This window comes from Pogona vitticeps, chromosome 3 (assembly GCF_051106095.1).
Source record: "Pogona vitticeps strain Pit_001003342236 chromosome 3, PviZW2.1, whole genome shotgun sequence".
NCBI classification, from domain to species: domain Eukaryota; kingdom Metazoa; phylum Chordata; class Lepidosauria; order Squamata; family Agamidae; genus Pogona; species Pogona vitticeps.
Genome location: NC_135785.1, coordinates 93,614,326 through 93,638,706, shown reverse-complemented (window position 1 = coordinate 93,638,706; position 24,381 = coordinate 93,614,326). Strand labels below are relative to the sequence as shown.

Below are 24,381 nucleotides of genomic sequence, written 5' to 3'. Positions count from 1 at the left end.
TTTCTCTCATCAGCTTGCAGTGCCACCATAGTTCCCACTGTGCTGCCAATATGCCTGCTTTTAAGAGGAAGGCTTTGGAAGCATCACAAGGCTGGCTGGTGTGAAGTATTTTGGGGACCAGGGTGGTTAGGTGGGAGGGAGACTTCTAGAAGTTGGCATGGGTTTGAAAATGTCTGGCTATTTTTGATTCTTTGGGAAACAACTTGGCTTACATTCAAGCTTTTTCTGATTTGAACTGGAAGAGGCTTAGCCATCTCTAATCTACTTCAAAGAACCTGAGTGATTCATTTACCAGAATGTGACTTGTTTATTCAAATAACCACCCCTTGGATTGTGTAGCAATTCACTGCTATCAAGTCCAACTTCTATCGCAGTCTTCCTGTGTTTCTCTAAACGGGAGTTTCTCGGTTTAAATAGCATTGGTCTGGGAGCCACATCTTACATTAACATGTGTAATTGGCCCTAAACTCTGGAATACAAAATACCTGTGACTCTCAGAAGCTTCAAGGACATGCATGTGTAAAATTGAGCACACAGGGAAGCAGGGTTCCAACGATATCAGTTTCTAAGACTGCTAAGGGGACATGTGCCAAACGTTACTTGACTGAGCCAAATACTACTTGACTGAGCCATCCACACTTTGGTAAGCAGGGCTTGGAGATCCATGCCCAAGTACAAAATCAGAACTGTGTTTCATCCTTCATGTCTGAATGAGTATATGAATGAGAATGTCTGAGAACCAATGTATCATGTGTTCACTGCTGCTGCTTTATTTTACAGTTCTTTGGCGTGCTGTTAACATTTCTTTACATCTCCCGAGTCGAAGATATAATAGCTGAACACAAGCAGACACTACTTGGTGGAGGAAGACAGAAGACTGATATTGAGTTTACTGGAGCTGGGTGCTGTATGTGCTACCCTGAATAACGTCAAGTAATCCTCTGAGGAAGATGTATGACTACAAGCCGTTTGTATTGTGCCTTGAATGATGTCAACTGCTTGCACTTCCTGTGATCTGTAAAGAATAGTACATAGGAAACAAATGTCTTGGTTCTTTACAGACTTGTAGACATGATTCATTTAGAGTATTTCAGGCCTGAGCGCTGCTTAATATAGATCACTGGCTTTTATCTTGAAATGTGTACGAAATCTAAAACTCAAGCCATTTCCCTGTTTTTAGTAAATTGTGTAGTTAATTCAAGACAAAGATTATGATCTAACTCAATACAGTAATTATTGCAGAAAACTTTGAGAAGGGCTGTGTGGTTTATTTATCTTTGAAACCCTGCCACTAACAAGACAGAATTATTGTGATTTCAAGGTATCTTTCGGTCATTTCAGAATATTAGTGACTTACCAATGCCATGTGGTATATACACAAAACTGTTCTACAACTGGATCACTTCAGAATAATTACTCTACGTAGCTCTGTTTCATAAATACTATCAAAGCATACTTGCTGCTGTGTTTTTTTTACTAACTGGCTGATTTTTTTAAAAAATATGTGAGTTTCAAGAAAGTTCTACTTAATTATTTATTTTCATATTTTCACACCTTTGCTTCGCCACCTTGTAAGGCAAAGGTTGTAACAACAACTTTATGGTGTAATCAAGAGATATTTTGTGCAGGCGGAGTGGAAACCTATGTAAGTAATACACTACTTAATCTTTCTAGCTTTCCATATGGAGTTTTCTTCATACTGATTCTTAAGCAATGAAGTATTTTCATGTATTTTAAGGAGGTGATTTCTACTACCTGTGCAATCATGTTTTTATGCTGCATCTGATGGGTTACTGAAAACACTATGGAGGCCTTGATGAGTCTTTTGTGCCTTTCTAAGCAGAGCCATTGTCTGGCTCGAGTCAAGACAGGACTGCTTGCCTTGATGATGGGGTAGCTTAGAATGTCAATGGCCAGAACTCTGTTGGTGATTTACATGTGCCTGAGTGAAAAGGCATAGCTCACTGGTGTGAACAGGGATATGCCATTTAGAATTTTAAAAAAATTAATTCCCAGAATTCTTCCAAGAGTTCCAGCCCAGAAATGGAAATCAACACACCTGTAGATGCTTTCTGTCTCATAGAGAGGAGCTTTCCAGTGATTTACCTGCACCATTGGGCTCCAGGAGCCTTCCTGTTCTCATCTGGTTGATTTCAAAGAAACTAAGCTTCATGGGAGGCACCCTCTATAGACCCTAATGGGTAGTGAAACTACACCTCCCAAGAAGCACTGCAACAGCTTCTTTCCTTTAGAAACAGCTCAACGGTGCAGTAAAGCATTAGAAAGCTCCGGGGGGGGGGGCTACAGATGTGGTGATTTTGTTTTCTGGGGTGTAATTTATTGAATTATTGGAGAATCCTGGGAATTGAAGTTGAAAAAATCTGAATGGCACATCCCTAGCGCTGCATTGCTGTCAACTAATAAGATGCTGATTGTATTACGAGGCACAGGTCTGTTGCACAATCATGTGTGAGCCTCATAACACAACTGGTGCCTCATTACATAGCAGCAGTTTGCTGTGATGAGTTATGCATTGCTACTTTGCACATATAAATCACAAACAGATTATGGCCAAAGCATTACTGTAAAGTTTTTGTATGATAGATATATTTCTTATCACTGATTAATTAAGAGTCCTGGATGTGTTGTAATATATTTTTCTTGTGCTTTTTGTCTGCTAACTTGATTCCTGGTTTGTACAGATATGTCATTCAAAAACTGTTTTTATGAAAAATAAATTGTATGATTTTCTAAAAAAAAGCATATGCTTAATTTTTAAAATTAAAAACGATGTAAAACGATTGGGCATATATATACACTCTGTGTGTGTGTGTGTGTGTGTGTGTGTGTGTGTGTGTGTGTGTGTGTGTGTATGTATGTATGTATGTACACACACACACACACATGTTTTCAGCATAGCCATAGTAAAACTCACCACAATGCAGTGACAGGCCCTTTCTTGAAAGTTTGGAGGCATATAAAGTCTCTTGATGTAAGAGAAAAATACTGTTTTATAATTCTACACATACCACCTTTCAGGTGTTTTATCCCTCCATACCCATCACCCTGTCTTCCAAGATTAATTACAATTATTTTTCCACTATAAGGGACAATAAATAAATAAATAAATAAATAAATAAATAAATAAATAAATAAATAAATAAATAAATAAATAAATAAATAAATAAATAAATAAAGTAAACCCATAGTTACCTGAGAATCAAAAAACCAAAAGGACTAGTATGTTGTTTGTTTAAAAGATCTGTAAGCCATAGGCTATATTCTTCTCAAAGCAGTATACAACCAAACATAAACTCCAAAACACATATACACAAAAATAAAAGTAACAATAGTAAGAGCAAAACCATTAAAACAAGATAGCACCATACGTATAAATGTTCCAGTAGTGCCCTAACTCAGTATTGGCAAGGTGAACGGATAGCTTTTTAGGGCTGACTTGACAAACCCTGGGTCCTGGCAGAGTTCAACACGTTTGTGAATGGGCTAAAAAAGAAGGCACTGTCCTTCGTGTGGGTATACACGTAAGGCCTTTACTGCTGATATATTAAGAGTGGAGCCAAGTTGGTATAGGGAAAGATGGTCCTTCAAGTCACATGGACCCAAACTACTTGTAGCTTTTAAACAGCAGTATTTATAATGAAGAATTTAAGTTTAAATTGAGTCCAGAACTACGCTGGCAGGTTTTTCGGCATACCTGTTACATGATCTGACTCCAGACACCTCCCAGTATTTAAACAATTGTGTTTTATATCAGTTTACATTCCTGAAACAGCTTTGTAAGCAGTGCTTCTGTATGTTATTGTAATCCAACTTGGCTATAGGGTAACAAGTCAGAGTCATCCTTTCTCTATAGTGTTGTAAAAAAATACTCCAGGCCACCACGGGTACCTGAACATTCCTGGTGAGTACCACACAGAATTTTCCAGATATGTGCTTGTTCCCTTGTTGTGGTCCATCCCATACACCAAACGAGGTAACGTTACCTTTTTAACCTTCAGCATGGTCCTCATAGACCCCCACATCACTCCAGTGACTGGGGGGTTCTTGGACCTACAGTCCAAACCATTGGTTCCCAACCTTGGGTAACCCAAGTGTTCTTCTTGGACTGCAATTCCCTGAAGCCCTGGGCAGCACAGCTGGTGGTGAAGGCTTCTGGGAACTGCAATCCAAGAACACTGTAGGGAACCGCAGAGCTAAACAAATTTTCCAAGCTCTGCCCACAGAAAGGACAGGCTATAAGCTTTAATCTAGAGGAAAGGCTTTTCCTTCCCTACAGTTACTTCTATCTTGTTTACATGATGCTTCAGTTTGTTTGTCTTCATCTGTTGTCAGAGACTTCCCTAGCTCTGAATCATGTCAGGTCTGGTTCATGTATCTATGTAGACTACTTGATTTCTGTCAGTTTGGCTACAGGGTTGATACACGGGAGCTGAAGATGTGAATTCACCTGAAGAGCACTGTGTTGCAGGTGAACTTGTGGGGGACTTGAAAGTTCTGTCTGCCGTGTTACACAGATGATGGCTTATTCATTTATACTGATGTCAGCAGTTAGGGGACAGGCACACAAAGACCAGCCTAAGCCGCCATGAGCCTTCTAAGTGCTTAACAAAAGGACCTGGACCTGGAAACAGGTTGACAGGAGCAGAAAAGCAAGGAAGAAGCACTACGTGATAACTACTGCTCAAGACATGTCTCACAAACAAAAGACACTGTCAATTGTCACATCTGCACTTACAAAGTAATTTGGCAAGGAAACCGGATGCCCAGGCATCCTGCCCTATTTCCCCCCCAATTTTAGCCATTATGCATTAGTGATTTCGAGAGTTGATTGTTCAAGTAGAAGCAAGACATCTTGGCCAGCATTCTATCTGGATTCATAAGAGTAATCATGCAAGTGTTTCCCTGCTCTGGCAGGTAACCTGAGAGGTGACTAATCCCACAAACAGTTCCACAATCAGTATCACAAACACAGCAGGATGAGGCAAGCAAGGGGCAGGGGGAACACTTACACAATTATCTTTCCATGATTACGAAATGGATCAGAATGCTGTATTTTGTATTTAAATATTATGATGTATAATCTCATATCTGCTGACCTCATTTAATTCATCTAGGCTTATTCCTTAGTAGAAATGTATGGGATTGCACTGTTTATAATTTAAAAGAATAAACCCATATTTAATGCAATCCTGTTCTTTTATTCTTGACTTCAACGGGAGCAGGGTGTCCCATTTTTGACAGATATTCAGCACAATTTTTTTTGGGTGGGTGGAGGGCAAAGTATTTTAATTTCATGAAGAAGGAAGGCAGGAATGTTCCACAGGAGTACTGTATAGTACTGTATACTGTATCCTCGTGGCTCTTTAAAATGACAGTCTGTTATTTCCAACGGTTTATTCTTAGGAGTTGAATGTAAGCAAAAAACAAAAACACGAGCATCAAAGAAAGGAGGGCCAGCTCATTCTCCCAGAAGCCCCAAGTGCTGTAATCAATTTTTTGCTCTTCCATGTAATACTCTCCAGGGACCCTATAAGGAAGAAAAAAGAACATGTGAGGGCGCCTCTTAAAAAAAGAAGAAAAAATCGAACTTTTAAAATAAAGGGCACTATTTTATGAGCAAGACACTGTTGTAGTAGTCTAGTTCTCAGCATAGAAGGTCGTGGCTAAGCAAAAAGAGAGGATACTTACCTGTAATCCTGGTTCTTCAAGTGGTCATCTGTGAATTCAAACAATTGGGTTTTAGTGTGCCTGCGCAGAGAACCTCAGAAACCTCTCGAGCTTTTACACATGTCCGTTAGGACCTCCCTCCCATCACGTTTGCCTCGCCCATGGCACAGAGTGCCTCAGTTCTGAAGAACTCTCAGTCGCTGCCCAGCATGCAATAAGCATCCGTGATGGACAGAAGGGAGGATGGGCAGGAAGTGTGGATTCACAAATGACCACACGAAGAACCAGAGTTACAGGTAAGTAACCTTTTCTTCATGGTCTCTGTGAATGCACACAGTTGGGGTGACTAGCAAGTTGACTTCCCAGGAGGTGGGACGTCACAACAAAGAAGAGGCAAGGACAGTGACCAAATGAGGCATCATCCTTGGCAATTACGGGCAGCAAAAACTGAAGGTGTTACCCAGGTGGCTGCTTTACAAATGTCAATCAAGTCAACTTCTCTAAGGAATGCCATGGATGTCACTATGGCTCCTGTAGAGTGCGCCCAAACTGGCCTGAGTAAAGGTTCACAGGCAAGGTCATACGCCAGGTGAATAGTAGACACAATCCATTTGGCAATGGTTTGAGAAGTGACTGAAGAACCCTTAGAAGGGCCATGGCAACTGATGAAAAGTTTCTTTGAGTTCTGAAAGGAAGCAGAATGGGAGACATAAAATCCCAAGGCATGCCTAACATCTAAGGAGTGTAGGGAGTGCTCTAGGTCATTAGCAGGTGATAGGAAGAATGTGGGCAGAACAATGGGTTGTCGTAAATGAAATTCAGACAGTACCTTAGGAAGGAATATGAGGACAGGGTATAGCATGACCTTGTCAGGATGGAATTGTAGAAAAGGTGGATCGACACAGAGAGTGGAGAGTTCACTGGCCCTGCGAGCTGAAGTGATGGGAGCCCGGAAGGTTGTTTTAAAGGCCAAGAGTATTTCTGGTTCTGTTGCCAATGGTTCAAACGGTGGCTGTATTAGGTGGTTAAAGATGAGCTGGAGTGACCATAGAGGAGTAGGTGGTTTGCATGGAAGTTGAAAATACAGTGGTGCCTCGCATAGCGAGGTTAATCCGTTCCGGATTAACCCTCACTATGTGAAAACATCACTAAACGGAATGTAAAAACCCATTGGAACGCTTTAAACATCGTTTAATGCGTTGCAATGGGCCCTAAACTTACCATTCAGCGAAGTTTCCTCCATAGCGGCAGCCATTTTCACGCCCTCGGTAAGCGAGGGGAGGGCGCAAAAACGCTGCGCGCGGCCATTTCGGGGCTTCCGGTGGCCATTTTGTAACCACCAAACAGCTGATCCGCGGGCATCGCAAAGCGAAGATCGGTAAGCGAAACGCTTACTGATCGTCGCTATGCGAGTTTTTGCCATAGGGACCGACACTATGCTTCCGCATTAGCGATCCCGAAAAAGGGATCGCTATGCGGATTCATCATTATACGTTGCACTCGTTAAGCGAGGCACCACTGTAGTTTGAGTGTAGGATGTCTGAACAAGAATGTAGAGTCCGTGTTCTGAGGTTGATGGGCATCTATAGCCACAGTATATACCTTTAGTGTAGAGTGCAAGAAGCTTTGCTTGAAAAGATGTAGAAGGAAGGCAAGAACAGTGTCTAGCATCGTTGAAGCGGAAGGTAAGTTATGCGATGATCTTGCTGTTTCCCTCAGTTTTTGAAGGTTATCAAAAAAGACCAAGGCCATCAAAAGGTAGATCTTAGATTCTGGACCATGCATAGCGTATCAAAATGGAGGGGAGTTGATTTAGAGATGGAGAAAGCTCCTGCCTAGCCAATACCGAAGGACGATTGGAACGGTCTTCAGGTGATAATGGATAATGTTAACCCTTTGTTTTATTTGGCTTGTGTAGGGGTACCTGGATGGCAAGTGACTCTGGAGATGGTCCTCGGTATGTTGTAGTGACTTTTAAAGAAGAGGACTGGACCTGAGATAAAGCATGGGTCTTAGATGGTTGGCTCAGTACTGAAGCCGCATGGTGTGGTCATTTTGCTGTTAATTGGTGAGTATTCTGATCTGGTGGAAGGGGTCTCTTACGATTCTGAGGTGGTACTGGAGGTGGTGGAGGAGTGTGCCATCCACCTTCCGAAGATTGGTACGGAAGGACCTCAGCTGGTGTTCAGTATCAAGGAGAAGATGGTGATATGGAAGAAGAGTCCGAATGGCAGGCATAGGTATAATGGTGTCTACGGTACCGAGGGATTGTATGGCCTTGGGTCGTAATAGACTTCGGGCTCATAGTAGATTGGACTATCATAAAGCCACGCCTTCTTAAAGCGGCAATGTTGGTATGGCAATTCTTGAGCCATAGGTGTACAATACAGAGCACGAGATCGGTATCTCCGAAAGGTTTGGTGTGGTGAGTCTTATGGGTCCTCTTCCAAGGAGGATCTTCCCATATCAATTCTGAGACCAACACCGATGTATGGCCTGAAATGGACCCAACCTGAGATTGAGGGCTCACCTGCACCTAGTGCATAACTAGTGACCTCAGTTGAGGTATCCCCCAGTCAGGAAAGTGACTGAACTGTGGGGAGGGCACGGTGGCAGGCAAAGGGAGAGGAGCATCCTCATCCCCAGACAATAAATCAAGGCACACCGTCTCCTGTTGAGCCTCTTCCATAGGCAGAGAAGGGGGAGCTGGTTTATCTGCAGTGTTTGGCCTTGTGAGAGTGTGCTACTTTGTTTTTCATTCTAGGCGTCTGTACTGAGGTTGACTTCAGTGTCGATATGGTGGAGTGAGTTGAGGTGGATTTCGACACTGACGCCGAAGTCTTTGGTTTCGATGTCGGTTTAGCCTTTTTAGTGGGTTGGGATGGTCTCAAGGTCGGAAAGCAATTTTGAGAGCTAGGTGAGGGCTCTGTGGTTTGGGCCTGGATAGGAGCCATGGTCGAGCGGTGAGGTGGTTGTAGGGATTTTCCCCAGAGGAAATATCTTAATCACTGGAGACGGATTTTAAACGCTGGTTTAGTCAGATTTTTACAGGCCTGGCACAACAAAGTTTGGTGTGTCTCACCTAAGCAGAATAGGCACTGAGAATGCCCATTGAAAAGAATTATTTTATTAGAGCAAGACTTGCACCACTTGAAAGGGACTGAGGAGGCCATAAAAAAGCAGAGGACCTGGGTGGAAAAAAAGGCAGGAAAAAGAGATTGTTCTCCTGTATCCTTATTTCTCTCTCTCTCTCTTTTCTTTTACTCACAAAATAGGAGAATGGAATTGGAGGAAGGTCCTGAAGATACTATCTGTATTTTCTTACAGAATAAACTGAAGCTCTGTAACTGAGGTACTGCTGTAGCGGTGGCAAAAAAGGAACTGAGGCACTCTGTGCCATGGGTGGGGCAAACATGATGGGAGGGAGGTCCTAATGGACACGTGTAAAAGCTCTAGAAGTTTCTAAGTTTCTCTGCACAGGCGCACTATAACCCAACTGCGTGAATTCACAGAGACCAGGAAGAAGAACAAGGGAGATATCCTCAGTATGGATTTCATCTGAAGATAAAGTCAGAAAGTAAGTAAAACAACAATGTGTGTTGGAGAGAAAGGCTAATAGGAAAAGTCAGATGGGAAGCGATCCATTTCCTGTGAACACTGTCACTGGTGAGACCTTGCTACCTCTTTCCTAACAGCTACCTACTGTTATTATTATTATTATTAGTTTTGGTTGTTGTGGGTTTTTCGGGCTCTTTGGCCGTGTTCTGAAGGTTGTTCTTCCTAACGTTTCGCCAGTCTCTGTGGCTGGCATCTTCAGAGGACAGCACTATTAGTTTTATTTATATGCCACATTTCTCGCAACAAGGAACCCAAAAAACAGAGACCATAGTAAAGTTTTTATTTAAAAAAAAAGGCGGGCGGTTGGTTGATCTCCATAGGAGAATAATAACCTTTTGGCTAACAACACAGCATGGTGATGCTAGGTCCTCTAGAGGCTGCAGAGCACGCATGGGCAACTTTCAGAGATTCAGGAGCAGCATACACTCCCTTTTAGACATTGGAGGGCTGCATGGAGTCCTGCGTCCCTAAATCGTCTACACAAGAGGTAGCCAACCCCCGGTCCACGGCCCGGTGCCGTTCTGTGGCCTGAGCCGGACCGGGCTGCGGAGACAGACTCCCCCCCCCCTGCACACACTCAGCCCCGCACAGCGGGGATTGCTGGTCTACACAAAATATATTTCTTTCTTTTTTAAAAAAAAACAGTTTTTTAAAAAAAGCACATTTTGCCCTCTAGAGGCCCAGGGGCTGAATCTGAACTGTTCTAAATGACTCTTTTTTAACCTAAAAAGTTTTGGGGAGGGGAGTGGCAAAATTGTCCCCCATGTCCCCTAGACTAGAGAATATGAAGATACTTCTTCAGGGAAGTATGGGATGTCAACATGGTTCCCAATTCTGCAAAACTAAAAATGCAACTGTTTTCACGCATCCCCCTCTGGATGGCAACTGTTAATACATTTCTTCTTGATTTCGATAACAGTAAGAATAGCCAACAAAACAACTCATTTATGAAAATATCACAAGCTGTTAGTTTAGGCTGGCAGGATTGTTCAGTGAGTTGCAACAACTTAACCCTGGGTGAGGAGTGCAGTCCTCATTGTAATTTGTAGGAGGAGAGCCAGCCTGTGTGGCCTTGGGCAAGCTACGTGCTCCCAGAATGGCCCCACTCGAAGAGTGCTATCTCTGAGTTCTCTAGGAAACCTTGATGGTATGTAATTATTATCTATTCTAATTTGCACGTCCATGGACAGTATGCCTTTGAATATATGTGGTGTGGTGGTGGTGTAATCAGAGGGAGAGAGGGGGAGAGAGAGAGATGCTTTTGCAGGATTTAATAGTTTGCAGTTCAAGCTTCTCTATAGCAGAAGTCTGATATGACAGAGCTAATAATGATCAAAGGATAAAGAGATAATGGAGGGGAGGATTGAAAACTACCACGACAAAAGTCGTATCTCCAGCCTAGGTTGAAAAAAATACCATATTTTTCACTCCATAAGACGCACCTTTCCATAAGACGCACCAATTTTTTAGGAGAAGAAAACAGGAAAATATAATCTGTTTTCTTCGCTCCATAAGACGCACAGACTTTCCACCCCCCTGTTTTGTGGGGGAAAAGTGCGTCTTATGGTGCGAAAAATACGGTAATTCAGGCATCATGTGACTGAAGTCAGCAATGTGAGGATGCCATCCTGAAATAGTGGAGTTGAGGCACCCTGTGCTTGAACTATGAACAGCCGCCAGAAAATAATGCTACAAAAGTTCAGATTTTAAATAAGTTGTCCTGTGTTATCACAGAAACTCCAAAACCTGCCCTTAAGGTAGCAAATTAGGTTGCGACTCTCAAGGCACTGAGCAGTTTGCTGCACTGCAACCAAGCCCCCAACCCCACCTGGGCAAAAAAACATTATCTACTGTTGCTTTGCCCTTAACAGAGCCATTTAAAGCACCTCTGAAGCTCAGCACTGCTGAGGGTGTGCCAGTAGAAGTCTTCAAATGGGATTTACTTCCTGCTCACTCCTATAGGCACTGCAGGCTGAAGCAGGATTAGGCCAATGGAGTCACAAGAAAGTGGCTGTTAAATTTTCCTTTATATTAGGGCATCTAGGTTTGGCTTCCCCCATAGAAAACTGGCTGATATTTATTTTGACTGGCGTTACTTTGGGCTACGGTCTAGAGATGGGAGTATTTGTATTTGTACAAGAATCGCCAGCAACAGAACAATGTGAAGGCTCCGCCTTTGCTCGCAGCAGCGGCGGAATCGTGAGTGGCCCATCCAGCCCCTGGGGGCCGGACCCTCGTTATCTCCACCTGTGGGGGGGGGAATCTTCGTATTCATACAAATACCCCCATCTCTACTACTGTTTCTTCTTCACACAATGTTTGTAGTTCTTTATGAGAGGACGTTTATCTACCTGGTAGTGTTCAAGAAGAATACTAGTCCTTTAAGTTCATTGATGGTTAGAGCCTGAAACAGAAACATGCTTTTTACAAACACAGAACGATTGAAAAACGTATTGCCATGAAGACAGAAGAACCCCTCCATCACAGATGTTTGACTCTCTGTGTTTCCTTGTTTGGGACAACACTCCACCCCACCCCCACCCCCCGCTGCCCATGTTTAGTCTTCTCTATAGCAATGAGGAAACAGAAGGACAACTTAAGACAGAACAACATTTTGCCCCTGAAAATGCAAGCTCCTAAGCCTTCCCCCCCGCCCTTCAGATAGCATAATTGCAGGGTGACTAGCTGAGTGAGTTACGTAGGTGGAAGTTTGATTTCCCCACTGTGCCTTCAGGGAGAAGAACCAGCCAATATGGCCTTGGGCAAGCTGCACAGTCCCAGGGCACCCCAGAGGAAGGGAATTGTAAACCATTTCTGAGTATTCTCTACCTGGAAAACCTTGGAAAATGGTTGCCATAAATCAGAATCACCTCAATGACATGTAACAACAACAACAACAACAACAACAACAACAACAACAACAACAACAACAACAACAATAATAATAATAATAATAATAATACAATGCAAGCAAGAAGAGTATATGAGCATAATCCTCTCCCTATTCTCTGATTCTTACCAGTTTTTTCCTGTTGGACATTCCTACACCAGATATATTTATATTCCTACAGAATGAAAAAAACACCACCCTCCATCTTTTGACAAGGCCATTACTTCCCACCAATAATCCTTTGCAAAAGCGCTCTCTCATAGTACAAATAAAATACCTATAATTCAGATTTCTGAAAAGATGTATACTTCAGATTGTTTGCTTTTACCTTCCTATTGGGTCTTTTACTCAAGGTTTGTAAAATTTATCCCTTTCCCTCCTAGGCAGGAACTATGACTCACATTCATGCCGTATCTGTAGATGCTGATCCATTTGATCCAGGACAGCCAGTCCAGCATAGAATTGAGGTTTACAAGAAACCCACCAAAGACCTGCAGGATGCAATGGTATTGGCAAAAGAACAAACAAATACAGAAACAAAGAGAGTTAAAAGCCACATCAAGGACTTCTAATCACGTAGGTTTCCTTAGGCAACGTTGGGGACTTTGAGTCATCCTGATTGTGACAGGAAAAATAATTATCCTTAAATAACTGGCAACCTCAGCCTCCAAAAACTAAGAGCAGAGAATACTTTGGTAGTAAATATAGCAGACGAGGAACAAAAACAAGAAAAAAGAAATTAACTGAAAGCTGAATTTAACAGACATTATTCTAAAATCTCTTTCTGGCACATAGGCCCCCTTTGTGGCATCTTATACAACCTTTCCCAATGTGGTGCCCTCCAGATGTGTTTATTCTTTATTTACTCATTTGCATTATTTCTAGATAGCCAAACATAACTGTTTGGCCAAAATCCTGCTACTTAGTTACACGCATGGAAGGCAAATGTAACTCTCAGTGGCTTCTCATTGTTAATTAATAACTCCTTGCTCAGATATTCAGAGGAGTTCCAAATCAGTGGATTGGCCCTTATCACCAAATCCAAGCTGGGACTTGTTAATTGCCATCAAGCCACTTGAGTTATACTGTTTGCCTTCAACAAGTGTAACCATGCACCAAGATTCTGGCCCCTGACTAAGTCATGGAGAAAAAAAAAGCTAACTCGAACCCACAACACACAGTATCTGTAAATGTACAAGAAAGAACCAAGGCCTAGTAAATGCACGAGTAAAACAGATATATCTTCAGGAGCCATTTGAAACACACAACAAATGATGCCTCCGGTGCGATAGTGAGGAGGGCCTTCCAAAGTGCAGGTGCTACACTGCAACAGAATAAGCTCACTTTTGAGTCTGCTGTATGAGAATCAACTGGCCAAGGCACCACTTGAGGAAAGGTATTCTTTCAGGCAGCCTGTTCCAGACAGTTTCAGGGTGATGTTGGACTACAAATCCCCTCATCCCCACCCACTGTGCCCTCCCAGCTTCCACAGGACTGTTTTGAAATGTTAAAAAGAACACTTGCCATCATGAAGACATAGGGGAGGGCAATCAAGAGGTTGGCAACAGCAAAGGAGTTGACACTGGCACTCACTAAGAAAGCCAAGCTCACCGCTGCCAAGTTGGTCAAGCTTAGCGACAAAACATACAGGAAGAAAGATTCAGCATCGTGTTTGAGACCTGGAGATAGGCAGAAAGTGACAGTGTTGAAGGACGCTCATCCAAGTCCTCACCCAGGAAGCCTCCTTCAAGTGGTTTTTGTCCTGCTTGCATTCATTTGAACTCTCCCGTTCACCATTTACTTGATAAATTACCTCACAAGTTTCTGTTAGACCTGCTGTCCAGCAATTGCCCAAGAATAAATAAGATAGCAATTTATGTGAATGGTGTTTTAAAAAGTCCACTGCAGGTGTCAGAGGGAGAGAAGGAGGTAGATTGGGCCACAGGTGTGGGGAATTATTGTGGGTGTACCCGCCCCTCCCCTAACTGTATTGCTGGCCCAATCCAGATTGCTCTCTCTGAGACTACCGTTTTTAGTGTAATAAGGACTCCCATTGATGCTTATGAGAACACAAGAACAAAACTTGCAAATAGGCTAAGGCGTTACAGCTATTAAATGTACCGGGGAAGAAAACAAAATAGGTAAATAACATACTGCATATCCCACAAGAAAGCTTCAGTGTTTTGAGCATTGCTTCCGTATGGAGAAAAACCAAACAATTCACATAGACAGAGAGAAAGGGACTCCCTATTTAGACGGCAAGAAATGCATAGCTGCCTTAATTTCACACTTCTTTCTCCACGTGTTTCCAGCAAAGAGTAGCACAAAAACGGCAGGGGGAAGAAAGCACTGGTAGATTACAGGCCAGTTTCCAGTCCCTGGTGACCACAGGCTTCTTAGAAAAGATGTTGGGAGTATGTGGGTCTTATTATTACATAAAAGGACTTTGTGTAAGAGATGAGCACGTGGATCAACTCTCACGCGTTAATTACACCTGAACAGAGTCCTCAATTAATTCATTCAAACAAACATTAAAAGCACTGGGGCACTATGAGGAGTCTAGCATGAAAGAAAAGTGTGCAGTTCAGCACTGTAATCTGTCCACTGTCAGAATATAAAAAAACAAACAATGGTTCGTGACCAGCTTATTATGAATTTGGAGCAAGGACATATTTTTGTAACACTGAGTTCTGCCTTTCGAAACGTCTCCTTCTGGCTTACATTGTTTCCCCTCTCAGAATCATAGAATAATGGAGTAGTCAATAAGGCCCCCGGGGCTAATCTCCTGACTCCATGCAGGGATCCAAATCAAAGTATACATGGCTGTCTAATGTTCTTCAGAGTTTGGAAGAAAATCATTACTGTACAAGAAAAAGCAAAAAGCAAAAAGTGTGCTGCTTCTATGCTGCCCCACAGCACTTAAAGCACTCTCTGGGCAGTTTACAATTTAATGATGCAGGCTACACACTGCACATAAGCACACACGCACACACACACACGGCCCCGTGAGTTGGGTACTCAATTTGCAGATCTTGGAAGGCTGGAAGGCAGTGTCATTGTTGAGCTGGCTACTTGGGATTGAACCCGGGTTGTGAGCTGACATTTGTACTGCCAGGAGGCTCTTGTGACAAAATTGCCTGTGACACATTGCATTCTGTGATTACAAAAATATAATATTGTTTCTGCTGCAAAACCATGACTTGTACAGATCAGTATGCAACAAGTGTCATCTTGGAATATTTCTCAACTTGTGCCCATTTATCTCCAGAAGTCAAGCCTTTTAATTAACTAAGCAAGAGGATTTTAGCCAAATACTGTTAATGTCATGATTCCTCCCACGTGTAATATGCATTATTTACTGGCTGATTTTTCTCATGCAAGAAAGTAATAAGTCACAGAAGAACAATAAGCAATACAACTAGTTGTGTGAACGTACTTGCAAAGATAGACAGCAAAAAGCTAGTCTTTGAGGCTTTGTCTTAAGTTACATAACAAGCCACTCTTGAAAAAAAGTAATTTTCTAAGCTCTTCTGTTACCATCACAGAAATCTATGAAGCTTTAAGTGATTTGATAGGGCTGGTGTACACAGAGCCAACACCTATCAACAGAGCCTCCTTGCCTACAAATTGGTTTATGTTGAGTGACATGGTGTCTGAAAGTAATGTTTATCAATGATATTGATCAAGAAATGTATTAACAAAAAGGCACATGGGATTTGTAGTTTGATCTCTTATACAAAGGTGAAACTTCTGAGTGAGATGCTATTGAGAAACTGTTCTAGTTGTCTGGAAAATAATCAGTACTGTAACAGTTTCTTAATAGCCTCTCGCTTAGAAGTATCAGAGGCAAACAACCCTGTGCGTATGCACACGCAGGAGTCTTGCGAATGTGGTTATTTAAAATGGAGAAATGCCCTCAACTTCAATTCTATGCTGCACCAAAATGCACAAATCCATTCTCTTTACGCTTGCTTAAGAGTGTTTTGCTGGATTGCCCCAATGCCTTCTTAGTCCAGCAACCTTTTTTTCTCTCCAAGAACTACTAAGAATCCCAGCAACCACTAGGTTCTGGATGATCATGTGGGCACTCCTCTACCATGATCTTCCTTCTCCCCATACAGTCATAAACTGGCGTAGGAATGTTTTGCAGGTTCAGGAACAAATTTTTGACTTCTAGGGCTCTTTGTATGAGTGCAATACCTCTGAAGAATAAAACATTATCCTCTCAAAAAGACACTGAAAGGGCAAAATAAGGTGCAAAGCACACATGGTAACACAGTGGTTAAACACATAAGCCTCTGCTCACAATCTGACTTTGATCCAATGGATTCAGGTAGCTGGCTCAACACAGATTCACTTTTCTACCCTTCTAAGGTCAGTAAAGTGAGTAGTTTGCTGGGGGGCAAAATGGTTGTTTGCATTATTACGTTGCAAACAACTCACAGAGTGCTTTAGCTCCATAGGTTGCGTAGAAGTCAAAACAACAAACAACATTGTTTAAAAGGAGCATCATTGCTCTCTCTCTCTCTTTCTCTCTTTTTTTTTTCCTGAGGTGGAGTTCCAGGGGATTGGGAGGTGCAGCACAGCCCTCAGTCAGTATCCATATGTTCCGAAATATCTGCTGTAAACTTGCATTTTTTGGTATTTTATTTTCAAATTGTGAATATATATTTGTAAAAGACTTGGGCCTAAAGAAAGGTTTCAGATTTCCCACCATCACCTCTCATCACCCTCACTGGATCATTACAAGTGCCTCACCCATCATGAAATATGAAATGGAAGAAAACAGCAGCATAGGCACAATCCGATTTGGGAGAAGATCAGCAAACACTTTAGCTAGGAAATATGCCGAGGTCCTGTAGTAACTCCTGGCACTCTCATGCCTAAGAAAAGAAAAGGGGGAAACTGTCACTGAACCAAGTCAATTGTGGCAGATGTTTAGAAAAGCAAGTTTTTCAGAACTGAAGACTACAGTAAGAGAAATTAGATTCCCTTGCCTGATCAAATACAGAGCAGTCTGGCAATGGAAGCAGCTCTCCCTTCCACCTTCCCCCCTGTGCAGGGAGGTGCAAGGAATTCACATTGGTGAGCTTTGTAAGAGGACTTCCCCTGTACCAGGACTGAACATGAACTAATTATATATACTGTATTTTGGAACTTGTGGGTCACCAGATTTCTTCAGAGGCCTCTGATAAAACGGTTGAAATGCTGTTGCTTAGGCTCACTGAATCAGGGGATTTGGTGAGCCCGCTCCTCCATAAATTCCATTCATTCAAATAGGCCTAGTTTAACTGCAACTAGAGTAGACCTATTTGAATCAATGGAAGTAATGAAGAGTTGACTTTGCAAATCCTCTCTGATTCACTGGATCTACTTTACTATGAGCTACTTGCACTAAGAAACAGGATTCCAACCATTATTTCTTCTGTTCTAAAATCAGCACAAGGGGCCCACTACAGACCGTAACAAATCTACGTGTCCTTCTGCATCAGGACTGAATCCTCGAGGAGACACTTATCAGGCTCATCTGGAAGAAAACGAACTTGGTGACAGATGATTGTAATAATGACTGTCCTATCACCAATGTTCCTTTTTTGAGCAAGCTAGTGGAGAGGGTGGTGGCCAACCAGCTTCAGGCACTCTTGGATGAAAACAGTGCCCCCACCAATATGCTGATGACATGCAACTCTATCTCTCCTTCCACCCTTCTGCAGTGGATGATGTCCCTGTCCCTTGAGTGCTGCCTGGCTGCAGTACTGTAGTGGATGGAGGCTGATGCCGAATCCAGACAAGACGGAGGTCCTTCAGGTGGATGCTTTAGCTGTCTATGGATTGGGTTCCTTCTTTGCCTTTGTGGATGCTACTCTCTCTGTGAAGGAAGAGGTTTGTAGTTTGGGTGTCCTAGTGGACCCAACCATGTCAATAGTGTCTGTGGTCTGGTCTGCCTATTTCCACCTCAGGCAGATTGCCCGGCTGCATCCCTACCTTGACACTGGGTCCTTCACCATGGTAGTCTCAAGATTAGACTACTGCAACGCTCTCTGCATGGGGCTGCCTATAAAGTTGTCATGGAAACTTCAACAGGTCCAGACTATGGCAGCCAGGTTACTGAGTGGATAAATATCAATGTATCATCCCAATTTTGGCCGCTTTACATTGGTTACCTGTTCGTTTCAGTGCCAGCTTCAAGGTGATGATTTAACCTATAAAGCCCTAAATGATTTGGGGCCTCAATAACTGGCAGAATGTCTACTTCCAACAGCATCTGCCCATCTTACAAGAACACCCCAAGCAGGCTGGCTGAGGATGCTGACCCCGAGAGAGGTCAGAAGATGAGAAACTGGGCCTTCTCCTTGACTGTGGAATGAACTTCCTCCTGCAATTCATCTGGTGGTTTTTGAAAAAGTCATCAAAGACCCTGTTATTTAGGTAGGCGTTCCAAAATATTACATCTGTGGACCCAGCTGAATTTGTTTAGCTTCAATTTGACTAATCCCACCATTTCAAATGTTTCTATACAACTGTATTTTAATGCACTTCGGTTGCACTGTTTTTGTATTATTTTATTTTTGATTTTGTCAAATTGGTACTTTAATTACACTGTTGTGTGTTCTGTTGTAAAACACTCAAGAGTGCTCCTTGGCCAGGTCAGCAGTAAAAAAATTAAACAAACAAACAAATCTTGGCAGGGATCTCAAAGAGGAGCAGGCCTGAAGAGCAAATGGTTACAACTCCTCTTCCAACCCATGCATTCCTGCATGTGAAGCCTGGACAATTTGTCCTGTCTCATTCGAGATGTTATGGTTATTTCGTGCTATTACACAGTACAATGCTGTATTATATTTGATTCTGGATGGAAAGCTTGCAAGGTTGTGCCAATAGGCCGCCTTGTCAGCATGAGATTCTGCAGATACAGTGTTCTGGAGAGGCTATTGTGCCGCTCATATCCAGTACATTCAAATTAGGTTTTCCTGAAACAGAACAGTTGCTCACATGAAGAGTTTCCTGTCATAGATGAAGAGATCCACAGCAGACAGGTTCCCGAAGATCTGAGTAAGCACCATGAAGAAGAAAGCTCCTAACCTGCAGCCAAGAGAACAAATCTATCAGAAAGGGATTATATTTGTCTTTCTGAGTGCTGAAAATATATAGACTATGATATCTGTTTTTTTCCCAAATGGCCCCCACCTCCCAGCTGCTTTTGTAGGCCAAGACAATCGACAGCCCTATAGCACCTGGAGGAGCTGATTATAGTATGAGCTTTCATGGACTATAACATCATCAGAAGTACGGAATGATGTTCAGAACTTCAGGTATGGGCATAGTAGGCTTAATTAGCAGAAACACCTTGGGCATTTGACCAAGTGGGCTACAGTTCATAAACGTTTATGCTAAAATAAATCTATTAGCTTTTAAGGTCCCACAGAATTCTTTGTTGTTGTCTGCTGCGACAGATGAACACAGCTGCACACTAGATTTTTTTAAGGCTGCCAAGGCGCGGCCCTCAGGCATGTTGTGGGTCTCAGCTATCCAAGAATTCTGTTTACACCCCATCCCTTGTTAACTAGACGAGAAGAGGCCGAAGTTACACCAAACGGACCTACATCACCTAGTGATTTCATCCAGCAGATGCCACAGGGAGAGATCATAACGAGCTACCATTTGGTTTTTATGTTCTTCTGGATCAGAATGCAACAGGACTTTGGTCAGCTCTGTGCAACTGCAAATGTTGACAAGGATGAACAATTTCCTCATCGCTCTCACTGTCCCAGAGTAGGTGTTCAGATGTTCAACTGGAGCCACACGGTGCATTCTGTGCTTGGGTGGCTGTTGTTTTCTCATTCAGTGACTGAACACACTGAGCAGCAGCATTGTCACTGCTCAATACATGGCACTGTTCAAATCTGAGAAGACTCAGGTGTTCCCTGACGTGTTTGCCCAGCTGGTGTGAGTGCCTTCGATAATGTGTGTAATGCTGGCAGGGTGTTCAAACAAGGCACAAAAGAAATTAGCAATAGCAGTACTGGTCACACAAATATAAATGAGCTCTAAAGTCCTCTTTTACCTATTCTGTAGGGCTTCTGGTAGAGTGTCAGGTATTTGGTAGTAAATGAGCCCGACCAACAAGGAGAGGATGATGCCCATAATCAGCTGTCCGATCGAGGTCTGAGGGTTCCTCACAAGCTGCTTCACATTACGACAGCTCACAATGTACAGCTAGAAAACACTGGTGGTTAAATCGCTTGCTATGATAGTCTCCAGGACATAAGACTATTTTCTTTTATTATATATTATTTGCCACTCTTTTTCACCTTACATGGAGCAGATTTTTTCCCCGATAGAGTTGTCAATGGAAAAGAGACACAACAATGCTTTCCTCCCCACCTCATCCCTTGGTGAACTGAACTATATTCATCCATTTGGACAACTTTATATACTGTACGTTATTTCCGTCTTGCCTCAGAAAACCTCCAACAAGAAAGGAACATCAAAAGGAATAACATGGAAATGTAATTTTTATCTATGATCATGTCTACCTCCCTGAAAGGTGGTGTTACATGTTTAAGACAACTATCTGAGAAAAACTAGGTTTTCGTGTGTATTGCAAAAAACACAGCGCATTGCGTATTGCATATGTGATTGTTGTAATCTGAGTAATCTCATGCCAGTTTGCATGGTAGAGAGAGCTCTTTATACATAGTCTAACATAAATCAGAATCACTGTTGCATATAGAGTATCTGTTTTGCATATAACAGATAAACAGAGCAATTCCAACTCCCTGCTGGAGACTGAGGCAGGAACTATACATCTCAGATAACCTGCAGTAAGATTTTTTTTAAAAAAATACAGGTTACCTGAAAGCAGGTGTGAAACCACCTGTTTCACATGTCTCGCTTTATTGCAAACCTTTGCATTAAAACAGGATAGCTGTGAATATTCTCAGTCATCCAGGTGTGGTTATCTGGAAGTTGAATCATGGCAACTGGACTATTAGCCTGAAACATTTCACTACTCATCCAAGTAGCTTCTTCAGTCTGAGGAGAGTTGGTAGGAGACCCCTGATATATCCTCCACTTTGGTTTCATTTCCCCCTCCTAGTCTGAATAATTTTTTTTCAGTCACACCCCCCCCGGCATCCTTTGTCCATCTAATGAGCCTATTCAGACCGGGGGAAATGAAATGTGGAGGATATACCAGGGGTCTCCTACCAACTCTCCTCAGACTGAAGAAGCTACTTGGATGAGTAGCAAAAGGTTTCAACCTAATAAGAAAGAAGTCCAGTTGCCATGACTCAGCTTCCAGATTAAAACAGGATGTGGGTCAGTCCCCAGCCCTCAAGCTGGCCAGTGCTAGGAGGCTCCCCATTGCCCTTGATAGCGCTAGGGTCAGGGAGGTCTTGCTCACACGCCCTGTGGGAGGGAAAAGGAGCAGCTGGATCCTCCCTGCCTGTTTTCTTTTTTCACTCTAAGAGATAGCATCCTGTGGCCACCGAATAAATTCAGTATTAAACTGGGAAGTATAGGATTTCCCTTCACCACTTAGGGGTATTATCCCCATTACTCTTTCCCATCTTCTGCAAACACTGGAATTTAGCCAAGTCTAATGATACTTCCTTCTTCTGTCAGACTGCTGGTGTAATTTTGGCTACATAATCAAATGCACTGATAGCAAACCTGTGAGGATCTTTGATTATGCAACAAAACTAGAAGGAATTATATATGGCTTATTTATGGATTCATACTGGTTTCTTCACCCACCACCTGACTGTCATTCCTAACACCTTCCTCTTCACCTGGTGGACGAACGAAGTAACATAAGTGGGTTTTGGTGAAGTAGCATCAGAGCAATAGTTAGGAAATGTCTGTAGGCTGTTGAGATCCTCTTGCAGCTGTTCATAGTAGGAGGACTGGCGGTAATAGTTGGACAGTGAGTTCTTTTCCAAAGAACAGTTGCTGGAGAAACGGCAATCTTTCTTGTTGCCTGTTTTAAATAAGAGGAGAATTTAAATACACACACATATAAAGAGAGACCTTCTTCCTCTCTACAAGCAATATTAACCAATCCACGGACTGGTCCAATACTCTGTGCTTTAGTATACCAGGGTTTTTTAAAAAAGCAAAACACAACTGGATTTCTGTTTTGGCATTGGTTAAGATAATAATGACAAGTTCAAGGGCCAGATTGTGTGAATCCAGACTAAATGGTACTATTTTTAATGAGTTAAAGTGAGAGGCCTTAGCTATGAATGTTACAACAACCGAAACATGTGTCAAAGCGATGGAAGCTCAAAGCTGCCCTTTTGCCACCCCTTCTTTGAAGAGGCAGCACTGCTTTCTACATTGTAACGATGCATTGCCTGCCCTGGAACCAAGGACAAGGTCATAGGTCCATGTGAGTAAAAGGGAAAGGTGTAAAGAATGAGTGGTGTATAAAGATACACTGCCTTTCAGCTTGCAATTCATCACATCTCTCACAATTCCAGAATAAGACCTACTGAACTCAGAGGTAATTACTTCTGAGAAGACACATAGAGGATTGCACCATTAATTGACTTCTTAAGACCCAACTAACTTTCGGCAAAAGCTAGAAGCCTTCCGCACACTTCCAGAGACAATTCACTCTTTTTAGTTTCGTTTTTAGAAACAGTGTCTTTCTCATCAGAGGAACTCTCTGCAACTCTTTCTTGGCTGGTGTGGCTGCACCTGCTAGTCTGTGAAGCGCTCTGCCGTTCTCTTGGTTTGGACACTTCCCCTCCTTGGTAATGGACATTTGCAAAAAGTTCATTTTTTGTTCCTCTGCTTGGACAGTCTGCACGTGCCTTGGCCACGCTTCAGGGCTCTTGGGCTGGAAACTTTTTTCCAGCTCCCAAACTGGCTCTCAACAATTATCAAAATAAATTGTTCTGATTCATTCCGAGAAAGATCTAGGAGGAAAGAGTGGGAGGTAGAGAGGCAAGAAACAGCACTGGAGGGAGCAAGGACAACGCAGCCTCTAACTTAAGTGAAGCTGGTTCAGTCTCAGCAGTACTGACCAGAGAGGGAGGCGGAGAAGAACAGTATGAAGGGGGGGGGGAGGAAAAAGAAAGGGTATTCAGGTAGGGAGGAGGCTAAAAGGGGACTTCTTTTATACTAATAGGGAATGTGTGTGGGAGTGTACTTGAGTGCCTCTGTCACAGCATCAAGACCGAGATGTGATTTGTTATGTAAGTAACCTGTTTTTAGAAGCAACTTGTTGCATCACTCTTTGTTATTCAGTTCTATTTGGTTTCTTTTCTTTTTTAAAAAGAAAAAAAATATCTAAAGAAGTAAGAAAATAGTCAAACTTGGAGGGTGGGGGAATGAAATGTCCCCCACAACTTTTTTGCTCCAGGAAAGTAATGAGAAAAAGTAACAAGTATAACAAGATTTTACCTGTTGTGTTTTCCTGAAAAACCCAATAGTAACAACACTGCAAATCTTTATGTTATTTCGAGAGAGGAATACCATGATACCATTAAAAGCCAAGAACTGCAAATGATTTTGCAGCTTATAAAGCATGATTTCCAAGCAGGACAGGAAGCAAAAGGTTCAGGAATGATCTCGGTCAGAGCGTCAGAAGCTCTAGAGAAGAAACTTGTAAGTCCAAGAGCGATGCGGTGTGTGGGTGGGAGGAAAGAGCAAACCAGACTGTGTGGGTGTGTGTAGGGAGGGAAAGAGCAGCCCAGGTTGGGTGGAACTGGAAGTGGATTTCTAATTTGTGCAAAACTGGGTAGTTCTGCTAGTGAATTGTAAGGTTGCTGTCCTTTCAAAAAAAATGACCACAATGCATGCAGGCTTTCAAGGTGGATTTATTTATGTTTTTCTTTAGTTTATTTCATTATGTGAGATGGTTTGTACTAGAAAAAATAAATAAATGCAAAAGAACTCACCTAAATTTTCTCCAGGCTGGGACTGCACAACCTCTCCACTGATCACATCCAGAAAGAAGTCCAAGGGGTTGTTAAAGTGCTCACACTCGTAGCCTGAAATGAAAATTCACTTGAGAGGGAGATATACACACACAGGGAGGGTCACAGGCTTACCTGGGGGCAGCCTGGATCTATTAGACATTTAGCAAAATGATATGGATTTTTAATAAACATCTTTTAATCTAAAAATGTATATCCTGCTTTTCTCAACAAACAACTACTATCCCAATGACCACC

The 24,381-nt window shown here is 42.5% G+C and overlaps 2 protein-coding genes across 5 annotated transcripts in view; one reads left to right on the top strand and one right to left on the bottom strand.

Annotated features, from left to right (window-relative positions):
• TSPAN15 (tetraspanin 15) overlaps positions 1–2,760 on the top strand; it is a 42,660-nt gene extending 39,900 nt beyond the window's left edge. The window contains exon 8 of the mRNA XM_072995214.2: positions 781–2,760. Coding sequence (XP_072851315.2) covers positions 781–927 — 147 coding nt within the window. The 3' untranslated portion in view covers positions 928–2,760. The remainder of the gene's footprint in view (positions 1–780) is intronic.
• Positions 2,761–5,198: 2,438 nt separating this feature from the next.
• LOC110086801 (broad substrate specificity ATP-binding cassette transporter ABCG2) overlaps positions 5,199–24,381 on the bottom strand; it is a 61,357-nt gene continuing 42,174 nt past the window's right edge. For 2 of the 4 annotated variants that reach the window (XM_072995215.2, XM_072995216.2), the window contains 9 exons: positions 24,106–24,198; positions 21,991–22,178; positions 20,262–20,413; positions 19,190–19,279; positions 16,955–17,079; positions 13,721–13,875; positions 12,598–12,687; positions 11,658–11,710; positions 5,199–5,548 (listed from right to left, as the gene is read on the bottom strand). In XM_072995215.2, coding sequence (XP_072851316.1) covers positions 5,401–5,548; positions 11,658–11,710; positions 12,598–12,687; positions 13,721–13,875; positions 16,955–17,079; positions 19,190–19,279; positions 20,262–20,413; positions 21,991–22,178; positions 24,106–24,198 — 1,094 coding nt within the window. In that variant the 3' untranslated portion in view covers positions 5,199–5,400. The remainder of the gene's footprint in view (positions 5,549–11,657; positions 11,711–12,597; positions 12,688–13,720; positions 13,876–16,954; positions 17,080–19,189; positions 19,280–20,261; positions 20,414–21,990; positions 22,179–24,105; positions 24,199–24,381) is intronic. The other 2 variants (XM_078390829.1, XM_072995217.2) reach the window with 1 other exon arrangement.